The following is a 12,178-nucleotide window of genomic DNA, read 5'->3' on the forward strand; positions in this document are numbered from 1 at the left end:
GTCTGAATATGATGTGAACCTGTTTACCGTTCAATGCTGCTCCCTGTGACGCTGTACCCGCAAATGTTCAATGAAAAAAATGCTGGATAATGACTTACACGGCTTGTTCGCATCGTAAACATAGTGGTACCCGCGTAAACTGTATTTTTGCGTTTGGCCTAATTTTACAACGATTACTCCCCATGTAACCACGATCTAGGATGGACAGGCTGTGTATTATGAATAGGAAAAGTCACCTAGGTACCGTTGCGTAGAATAGTTTTTTGGCGAAATATTGCGCAAAGTCCAGTAAGCCCTTTCGGATATCTAGTTTGGCTCTTGGTTTATTTAACTTATACGAATGACCTCTGGTTTGATAGGTGACATCGACAGGTTGGGTTAGATTAAGTCCATCTATGTTGTAGTAACCATGGGTGATCTTGTAGGTTTCTATTAAGTCCCCTCGAAGTCTTCTATAGGATAAGCTCGGGAGTCCTAGTTTGCAGAGTCTCTCCTCGTAACTGATGTCTCTTAATCCCGGTATTAACTTTGTTGCTCGTCTTTGTACGTTTTCCAGTACGGTTATGTTTTTCTTCAGGTCGGGGGCCCAGATGACATTTGCGTATTCGAAGTGTGGCCTTACCAAACTTTTAAATAGTGTCGCAAACATCCTAGTATCCAAATGGTCAAAGGATCTCCTGATCATTCCAACAATCTTTGTTGCTACATTAGCTACATTATTAGTATGATTTTCAAAAGTCAGGTTTCTATCGATGATCACCCCCAAGTCCTTTTCGCAATCTGACTCTAAAACCTCATGTCTCTTCCTCTTCCTCGTCATCAACATCCTCGCCTTCTTCCATATCCTCAAAACCGCCTTCAACAACGGGCTCGAACTGGTAGCCAAGAATGACACCAGTTACCACTGATTCATCTCCACTATCCGTGAAATTACTCGAGGATGTTACAACGCTAGCATTATCACTATCAGAAACTTGAAAATCACTTATTGCGCTCGAGTCCGACATGTTGAATGTGTACACAGGCACTGTGGGTGAAAGCGATGCCGAGAGACCTGTCCATTTCGTGACGTCATCGTAATGGCGGCCAGGCGAACCGTGTTTTTACTGTGATTATTAGCAGACGACGCAAAACAGTGATGAGACCGAAACAACAAGAGGCCCAAGGGCCTGGCGCTCAGCTGAGTTAATATCATTAATATCTTCCCGGTGTTTAGTTCATTATGCATGAAAATGGCATGCTCCATGGTATTTGATATCCTTTTGCGTTCATTACGGTACCAATGTTTTTGGTTGACATAATTATGCCACTGTTGGAACATTCTCATGGTTTATGGTATGCACCTGTTGATGGGCCATATGAATAAAAACTAGCATAAGCTTTTACTCCAAATTTTGAAGTATTTAGTATGCTTCAAAAATTGGAATAGTTTAGTTCTTGTGAAAGCAAAGGATTTTTAGAAATCAGTATTTGCTACCAAAACAAGTAAATGCTAGACTACATATGAACGAAAATGTAGGATGAACGTTTTACTTGGTAGTATAAATGTATTTTCTTGGAACCATGTAGCCTTTAAAATTCGAAGTGAATGGTTGGTTGTTCCTCTTTGCCGGACTGCATTCACATTTTGTTTGGTGGACATGTCATGCAAGAATTGGTCAAACCATACATCCATTTATGGAGAATCAGAGTGCATGGATTCCGAGTCATTAAAAATGTCTAAAGAATTATTCTTGGGTCATGAAGGGAAACCTGCGTTGTTTAGTATGAAAGTGAAAAATATGACAGAGTTAAGAAAATTATGTTTTATTGAACAATAGTAAGTTTTGATTGTCTGCTTGGCTCCTTGCCAGTTAAATAACATGTGACTATACACAAAATAGAAAACTTTGGTGGAAATTGTAAATCATTTTTTTTATCTATCAGGGGAAACAAGCTGATGATGATCAAGTAAATCATTCATGAGAAATCGTTTTGTTGCTGAAGCTTGCATGACGAAGTTAATGCTAAACCTTTTCTTGTGCTCTACTGCGCCACCGTAGTTTTCTATTTAGACCAGCGATGACGTCATTTCTGGTGATTCCCTACGCTATTTGGTATTGTACAGTATGCAATGTATTTTTTCAGCGCTGTCAGTTGCCGAAGAGAGTGCCGTAGCTCCCTCAATTTCCAATCAATTTTTATGGGAGTGACATTATTGTATTGCTTAGAATGTCTACTTTTTACTCATGAAAGAATCGTAGAACTAAAACTTAATAGGCGAACAGAATCATGCCGATTCACTGCACATACTGTGGGAATTCTCCACTTCAAAATACATCGGCGATGTCATCGCGAATAACAGAGCATGCACTTCCGATATCGTTTTCACAGAAATGTGGCCAAATTTTCAAGAACTAATTTCTGAAAGTAGTCCCTAAAGACCTTACGACTACCACTGAAACGAACTGGTGATAATATCGCCTACCAGACTACCATCGTCATCGAGCTGAGTGTCATTGAGCTCCAAGATTATTGCACATGGATCGAGTAAACAACATGCCGCCATTTTGTCTCCGCTTCGGTATTTCGTAGGCCGCTAAAATGCACCTTCTCAATTAAAACCAACATAATAAGGCCTCACATCGTTGATTGAATAGGAACACCACACAAAACACAAAAAAGTGGGGGTACAATCGATTACGAAGCTGAAGTGAACAGTGATTTATTCCTGGAGCTACTGCTGCTTTTTTGTGTAGCTGCCATGTTTTGAGAACTGGCAAATAGGAGACTTCATTGATGGCTGACGTCATCGGGCGGGAATTTGAATCAGCAGAAATAATTAAAAGGCAGGTAGCGCCCTCTCCTGTTAAAATTTTGAACTTTTTCTCAATAAAATAGTTTTTCAAGAATTTTATCTTAATATTAAAGCATATTTCGACTAATTCTGCTGCTCCTAGGCCGATATAGGCCAGTTTCCTTCATGCGCTCTCGCTCGCAGGAAGTAGGTCGAATGGCAACAAATTTTGTTTTGAAAGTAGAGTTTGACCAGAAGTATCCAGAAATGCAAAATTGAAGTCTCTAGGTCTTACGGTTACAAAATGTGCACCATGGGTTAACGGACGGACGGACGGACGGACGGACTGACAGACGGACGCCACTGAGCAGCTTGTTTGACAAGCTCAGCTGACTTTGTCAGCTGAGCTAAAAACTGTTATAAGTAAGGAAAGGAGTCGGCAAACACAAAAAAAATTATGTTCACTCAAATTTGACTATAATAAGTGATTCAAAAATGCAAAGTTGTCCTGAGCTCTGAAGTCTCTCTTTTAAAATCGGTGTGAATATAAACTTCAACTGCTGATGCGTTGTGTTTCTTACTAGGATAACTACTGTCTTCGCCACAGCTGTATCGATTGATTCAAAATCAGCAGAGATCGCAAATGGAACTCGATTCGTTAATAAGTGTTTTTCAAACTTAAGTTCGGGTTCGGGTTCGGTTTCGGGTTCGGGTTCGGGTTCGTGTACGGGTTCGGGTTCATCTTACATTACTGTAAAGATAATCTTACCAGAACCCATGTGGTTTCTCGCTTTCGCTTTCTCACATTTTTTTCTCATGGTTTTGTGGTAAGAACCGTCGCTTTGTCTCGCCCGGTCGCGCCGCCGCGGGATTGGCTGAGGTCAAGTGCTTAGCAGGCGGCATCAGCCAGCCACGTGACAGGCGCGCAGTATAAAAGGTCCGTTCTCTTCCCGGTTTGGTAGATGACATACTGAGACCAAGACCTGACGGCAAAAGAAGACCCAAGCAGCAACTAATCGTATTTACATGTAAGTACAAGACGTGGGACACCGCGGCACCCGCACGATGTAAATCACACGAGATTTATCACAGTTTTCTAGTGTAGACCTACGATGAAAGTAATTCATATACCTTCTACACAGATACAAAGTATTAGTACCAGTCCTTAAGAACGTATTGATGTCTGTTTTGTACATGACATTGTCCTGAAATAAAGCAGATCGGTGACATCGTCATCGTCATAGTTCTTACCATTCCCTGAATGGTTCGAGTTTTGCCTCACTTATGTTTTTAGCAGTTACGTTCTGTAACTTGAACACATTGATCTTGAGATTATTGTCACTCTCGATCTTAGGGGTGTCCTTCATACAAATGCTAATATGGTTATGCTAATGCTAATGCATCGTCATTGACGTCACCTGTGTATTGACTTAATTTACGTCACCTATGACTTACATTTTGTCATCTATTACTTAAATTTTCATCATCTATGACTTCAATTTTCATCATCTTTGACTTAATCCACGTCATGTCCGTTATGTATTGACTTAATTTTCATCATTTAAATTTTGATCATCTTTGACGATGTGATAATGTCTTCTTGATATGTCATCAATTTCTTCTGGATGTGACAATGTTTTCTGGATGTGACAATTTTTTCGGAGTCAAACTACACCGCAAAACCATAACAAGAAACCCAGGTAAGCATCCACTACTTACTTTTACAAACCAAAATCTCCTCATCAGAGGTCATTTTCGAGACGATATGCCCAACGGAAGGACTTCAATAACAAATACACGTCTCTCTATTTTGTTTAGGTTCCTAATCTTCAGCCAATTGTCCTGGGATTACTCCGTTATCTGCGTCATTCCATACGCCCCCGCCTTCACCTGCGCCTCCGCCGTCAATTACGAAGAGTCAATGACTCTTTCTTCAAAACACAAAAGAGCAGTACAGAAATCTGTACAGATCGGAAGTGACGTAGGTTTCACATTCAGTAACCTTCGCTTGCGCGGAGAGACGTCGAGTGATGTATTAAGAAGGTTCGAGAATTTCTAGAATGTTCCAGAAGAATGTTAAATTTATTCCATATGATAGTGTGTTGGAAAATCCCTATTCCAGTGAGAAAATTTCAGGTTTAGTTCACAGAAAAACATGAAGCCAAGATACCTTCATTAAATTCATACGTCCATGAAAAAATAGTCACGAATCAGCATCGTTTACTGGAAGAAAGACAATCCTATGCAAATCTCGCAATGTTTCTAATTTAACCGGGCAATCCTTAATCCAACAATTCAAATACCATTTATCACGTCAGGGCCTCGGTTTTGAGGGTTCTACCATGACATTATGATATGAGGGAGCTCGCATTCACCTACTTTACCAATTAGACTTAGGACTCCATTCCTTACCTCTGCCCTTACTACCTCTATAATTACCTCTATAGGGCCTCCCATAGCCCCTATGAATAACCCGTATAACCCCCATAGATTGGATAGGGCGTATACGGAGGGGGAGGGTAAGGGTAACCTGAACTGGTGGTTGTGTTGTACCACCTGCTTGTGGGGGATGTTGGTCTCTTTCGAGCTGAGTCGAATCCGAGTCACTTTCTGTTCTTCACCTTCTTCTTGCTCCTTGACAATGCTTTAAGCGTCGATATCAAAAAGCACCCCCGCCCAACACCGATAAGGTGAACACAGTCAAATCAATTCTACCCTGATTTTGTTTGGCTTGTCTCGCAACCTCTTGAAAGATGAGAGCACTACTATCATCGGACGTCTCGGCAACCGCCGCCAATTCATCTAATAGTAGCAGCAAGAGCGACTCATTTGGTTCATTTTTGGGTGGCCAGCGGCCTCACCTTTTGCTTCGTACTTCCTCATTTATCGCCACCCCTTTCTGTTTCGGTACATCAATCTACGTCCTCTACTTTGGCGAGTGATTCAACGCAGGATCTATAGTGGCCGCAGGTTCCGCACTGGCTGCACTAGTAGATCTACAGATATATAACCCAATATAAGTGTAACCCAATATAAGTGTCACCGAAACTTTCCGGTACATAAGTGTCTGACTTATGTAGAGAAACTTCGCACAGCACCTTGACCAAGTAATCACATACACTCACTAAGAGGGGCTTGTCCCCTGCTACAACAATATGAATATACGAAGACCAGCCAAAATTCAGCCAAGCAAAACTATATTTCCATGCACACCTTCAACAAGCATTATTAGATGTAAGAATAATATAGTTATATAGTCAGAGCCTATGGCTTAGGTTCCGTTTAGACTGCAAAAAACCCATTCAGATCGGATCCGGATGCGATCCGATCGAACCACAATTCAGGTCTCAAAAATTGCGCGTGATTTAGACAATCAGCGCAATCCGGTCTCATCTGGACGCATTTATGAAGATATGGAACTGTCCAATACATGTTGCTTGTAAATGAATTTTAAAAAACGTTAAAAAAACGTTAGTGCGCATGCGCCCAGGTAAACTAAATCCGGATTCGGTATCCATTTGGGTTTAGCCAAAGCTTTTAATCTGCATGCATCCGGATACATCTAGATTAAAACTACCTCGATCGATGTTTTTTTTGTAATCCGGATGGGACCACCTTCATTTTGCATTTAGACGACAAAACCAGGCGCATGTCGCACAGAAGATGAACCTTAAATGACACCAGGAGAAAATGGAAGAAATTGATGTGCTCATATTTCACAAAAAGCAGACAATAGAGATATGAATAAACAGTCCGTTTCAACCTGCCATGCTCAGAGCGACATGCGCCTGGGTTTTCTGTGACGGCTCACAATTTAGATCACATTCGGATTCAATCGGATCGTGGCTTTTTTCATGTCGTCTAAACGACATAACCTATTCTTCTTCTATTGTTATATACCATCCATGGGGTATAGCCCAACTACACCATGCTTACACACGCACTCAACCAAAGAAATAAAGGGCAGTAACGCCTGCAACAAATGGCATACTCCTTGCCCTAATCAACTTCCATGAATATCACGATGCAAACTCGATAACATCTACCACAAACAGCACCATAACATCATGTTGACCATGATCATTACACGCGACATATATTGGCACTAATTCATCGCCTTCTCTCATGAATCTAGACGAACCCATAGAGTCCTCCTCGACTGTTATTTTATAGCCCTTCTGGACTGTTTATTTTCTAGTCCTACTCGACTTTTGGCATCCTTGCCATGCCTTGCTCGCTGAGCGTATATTTTATTGTCCTTCTCGACTTTAAATCGGTGTGTCCGTCCGGTAATGGCGTCTAACACGAAACGGCAGAGCATGGTTCATCACGTGGTGTCGCTTGTGATGAAAGGACAACACCAGTCACATTTGGATACAACATCTGTGGGCGATCATTTCAGGGACAACCCCAGTCACATCTCGTTCAAAGGACTGTGGACTATCATAGCAGAGACAACACCAGTCGCATTCAGATACAAGGAGTGTGGGCTATCATATCAGGAGAACACAAAACGCATCCGGATACAAGGATTGTGAAATATAATATCAACAACAACCGCAGTTGCATCCGGATACAAAGACTGTGGACTCTAGTTGTACTTCCACCTATCAAATCCCCGTGTCTTTTGCGCTTACACCCTATGAATTGACGTGTCTAAATAGACCCATGTGTCAAATCCCCGTGTTGATTAGCCCCATCGAGCTCGATGGGGCTAATCAGGGGCTAATTTAGACCCGTGTTCAACACGGGTTTTTTGATAGGTGGGATCTGAATAGACACGGCCATTGCAAGTTCTAAGATCCGGCGACATATGGCGCGGTGTAGTTGCCGAGACAAGACCACAATTGATTTTTTAAGCCTTTTAGCAGTTAAATTGTCAATGTTTGACCGCGACGCATCAAAGAATGCGTCAAGTAGTGAAACTGAAATTCGGATATGATATACGGGTTAGTCTTGCAAGTAACTGGTGCGATTTAAAATGGTGATTGACCACGGAAATTGTTTTATAATCGACAAATTAGACAGACTTTGATATTTCCACTCTTTTCAGCCAACTGGCAGGAAAAACTCAAAACACGCCACCTATTATCCAATTAGCAAAATTCGAAATTAATTTTTTCATCAAATAATTTCTTTATATCTGTAGACTTGCCACAACAAATATTTTTTCAATACCTCTCCAAATATGTACTTGAGAGTAAAAAACATGCACTTGTCTAATTGATAGGCCTCGACCCTCCAACCTATGAATATTCATTAGTGGTCTTGTCTCTGCCTCGGTATTGCGCATGCGAAATTCCCTCCAATGGGAAAGAAACACAGGAGAGCTCCCTACCTACAGCGCACCTGTCGCCGGGGCTATTAACCATTATCTTACAACACTGATAGGTGTAAGTCTTGAAAAAACACGGGGTTTTATGATAGGCGGAACTACTACTTTTAATATCAGAGACAACCGCAGTTGCATCTGGATACAAAGACTGTGAAATATCATGTCATAGACAACACCAACCACATTTGGATACAAAGCAAGGATACAAAGACTGTGGAATATCATATCAGAGACACCACTAGTCACATCTGGATACAAGGACTGTGAAATATCATATCAGAGACAGCACCAGATGTATCTGGATACAAGGACTGTGGACTATAATATCAGAGACATCCGCAGTCGCATCCGGATACAAAGACTGTGAAATATCATGTCATAGACAACACCAACCACATTTGGGTACAAAGACTGTGGAATATCATATCAGAGACAACACCAATCGCATCCGGATACAAGGACTGTGAAATATCATTATCATAGACAACACCAGTTGTATCTGGATACAAGGAGTGTGGAATATCATATCAGAGACAACACCAGGGGTCAAGGAGCAACTAAAAAAAGATGTACAGATTGAACCCAAAATATGATATCAATTGTAAATGTTTTATTTTAGGTAGTAGTAGTAGGAGGTATGTACACCATATACAGGGATAAATGCTGGGAAGAGAATGCAATAATATTGTAGTTGGGATGACAGGCTTAGGTACTCAATAACTACCTGCTGTTCAATGAGTTAATGAATTGATACATCTCTGATCTACGTACATTTGCCTTTTGTTGTGAAAGTATTCTAATTTCCTGACAAAGGTAACATTGCTGTTGAGGTGACTTCGGTGGGCATTTCTTTGGTGTTAGTGCAGACACAGTTTTGGTAAGATGTCTTAACAACAAAACAACAAAACTTATCCATTTACATGTTCTAAATTGTAAAAAGTGAAGCTTGAGCCATACTTCTTTCAAAGATTGTTAATCTGAGTGGCATCATGTTTATCTGTCTATTTGTCCAATGAATTAAACAAGACAATTGTTGAGTCAAGGATGTGATAGGCATGTCAGTTCCCCCTACTGGCTACCTCATGAAGAACTCCGTGTTTCTGTAGCTGGAGTTGTCTCTGAAAGGAGTAAGAAAACATCTAGTCAGATAGGTGAGATGCGAGTATAAAGACAAAAGCTTTTACCTGTTGGCGTCAATGAACAGTGAAGATTGTTGCAAAGCTTACTTCGGGTTGATGAAAAACAATGCCAGCAAAATGGGCTGGGATTTAAGATTGTTGGAAAAGGTCTATTAAAAACTCAGGTTACAATGATCCTCCACACATAATTGAGAGTGGACCACTGGGGAATTTTATTTTACAATGAAATGTCCTGGGGACATTGTGCTCACCTGGGAATCATTAAATTGCAGATGAAATGACATATGGAGGTTAAATTGATAAACTAGGTCACAATTGACCTTAATTGGGTCAACTTGTATAGATCCCATTAGGTGTCTCCATATAAAATTTGAAGAATCTCAGACAAATAGTAGTGAAGATATCAACTTTAAGTGGAATTTTATAGTTTGACCTTTCTGACCTTGGAAACTAGGTCAAGGTTAAAATGTTACAAGCTCTATGTCAATCTTGATCATATCAATCAAATAATTCACCTTTGAAGATCACAAAGTGAAGGTTTCTTGATATAACTGACATTGAGTGTTATGTCATGACCTGACCTATTTACACCTGAAAAGTAGGTCACATTGACCTGAATTTTTGTAAATATGTACACATGCCCAATACCTGTCTACATATCAAATTTGAAGGGCCTAGGATAATTACTGACAAAACGCGCTACCTTCGCTGAATTTTTAGAGTCTGACCCATGTGACCTTCAAAAGTAGGTCAAATCAGAAACCCGCACATTATGTCATGTAGTCTCATCAGAAGTACTGACAGTAACAATTTCATTGTTCTAGCTAGTGAGTCTACAACAAGTGATGACGAAATGTGCCACCTGCGGTGAAATTATAGAGTTTGACCTCTGTAACCTTGAAAAGTAGGTCAAATCAAAAACCCGGGTATTATGTCATGTAGTCTCTTCAGAGGTATCCACAGAAAAAAATTCAAGATCCTAGCTATCAGCATTCATGAGATATTGACAAAATAAGGTTTTCAAAGATGGCCGCCTGGAGCCCAGAAAGTAGGTCAAATTGCAATGATTTTCGGTATGTCAGGTCATGCTGTCATAATCCATCCACACACCAAGTTTCAACCTCCTAGACTCAATGGTGAGCAAACGTGCCACCATTGTTGACGGACGCCGGACGGACGGCCCGACGGCCCGACAGACAGCCCGACGACGGACGACGGACAAGACGTGACGGCATAAGCTCACCTAGGTGAGCTAAAAAATGGTTTATTCCAAAAAAATTATATAAGAAAACCCCAAACGAAGCAAAAGGTCATTGTTGGAGGTTCTATTGTTGCAACATACTAAAGACTACTCATACCCATTACATTATGGCGCAATGGTGGAAATGATATTGAAAGAAGACATCAACTGACATTTTCCATCAAACAAAAAATAACAACTACAAATTGTATTAACCCCCTTGTTCCAATCAGATTCAAATACGGGCGACTCGTTCAAAAACCGCGGTGATTCGTACATGTTGAATAGACATCCGTACATGTCCGAAACTAAGTACGCTTGCGCACTTGCTAAGAGTATAATGACGTCATCTACTGGCATCATAGTATGACGTCATCTGTGATGAAGTTTGCGTTTATTGTTGTCCGTGGGTTGCGCATTTCTCATTGTTTAGACGTTATGTTTTTTGACGTTGCAAAAACTTCATTGAACAACATGGCGTTTTACCGAAAGAACATCCTGCACCGGGTCTCATGACCAAAGTTATCGCATTATACCGCCTTTGCCCTTTTCACTTAATCATAAAGCTAGCACAGTTGCGAGGCCTTCACGTGAGTTTGTTAATTTCCGCATATATCATTTGTGTAATGCGTATATAATGTCAATTGAAAGTGGCTAATTGCGAGCTTGGACTAGTAGCAGATATAGACGAATTTGAATAGATGAAAATTCATTTTCAGAGAAACTTTGTCACCTTACGACGTCATTGTCGTCTGGTTTGTTGTCACAAATAGGATGTGTCAGTGAAGACCAAGCATTGCAGCATTTGTGTGTTAAATGAAGAACATATTAAAGAGTTGTCGATACATGTGCGTTATTTTGGTGTAATTCTCGAAATAGTGAACTTTTGGTTTGAACTTATCGTCATTCTGTCAAAAGAGACTTGTTTGCCTCTATCTGAATATACAGTGGAACCTCCCTTAGCGGACACCTCTCTATTAAGGACACTAGTTTTGGTCCCAAATTGGTAGTTTCTATTCAATTTGACCTCTCTAATCAGGACGACTCTCTATTAAGGACAGCACTTGCCAGTCCCGAAGGTGTCCTTAATAGAGAGGTTCTACTGTATATGTTAGGCATTATCGACCGATTTGCCCTATAGATTGATCGCGCAGCGCCATCTATGGTTCTGTCGTTTGTGCAAGCATCGGTCGATGGCTCAGCGCGATCTATCGATGGGTTGTGTAATGGATACTGGGATTGGACAGGAGTGCGTGATGAGGGCCGTGCGTGGGTCTGCATGCGGGATGTGCTCGAGGGTTGAGGTAGGGGGTTGACGGCTAGGGTAGGCCGAAGGGTTTAACAAGGATTAGGATTAGGGTTGGGTCAGCTAGGGATAGGGGTTGGCTAGGATTGAGGTAAGGCCTAAATGCATGTCTTTTCCTTCCTAACCTCAGTTTTGAATAAAAAGGTATAAATAAGACACGCTTCAGCTGTAACCTTTTTTCTGCTTTCTTGCATTATGATTCTATGAATCTTTTATAATGGCCCACCCTTGAAGATGTTGGTATGTTAAGCCTTTCTTTAGTTGACCTATATATAAGGCGAGGTGAGACGGTTTTTGCTAAGCCAGCTAGTTGCCCATGTAGAAGTTTAAAATGTCCTAGGAGAGAATGCCCGGGACACAAAGGATTCTATTATGCGCTTCA

General features: G+C 41.0%; 1 protein-coding gene across 1 annotated transcript in view; it reads right to left on the minus strand.

Annotated features, from left to right (window-relative positions):
- Positions 1–8,413: 8,413 nt before the first annotated feature.
- LOC135494458 (eukaryotic translation initiation factor 4E type 2-like) overlaps positions 8,414–12,178 on the minus strand; it is an 89,430-nt gene continuing 85,665 nt past the window's right edge. The window contains exon 7 of the mRNA XM_064782454.1: positions 8,414–9,229. Within this exon, the coding sequence (XP_064638524.1) occupies positions 9,187–9,229 (43 nt within the window). The 3' untranslated portion in view covers positions 8,414–9,186. The remainder of the gene's footprint in view (positions 9,230–12,178) is intronic.

This window comes from Lineus longissimus, chromosome 10 (genome assembly GCF_910592395.1).
Source record: "Lineus longissimus chromosome 10, tnLinLong1.2, whole genome shotgun sequence".
NCBI lineage: Eukaryota > Metazoa > Nemertea > Pilidiophora > Heteronemertea > Lineidae > Lineus > Lineus longissimus.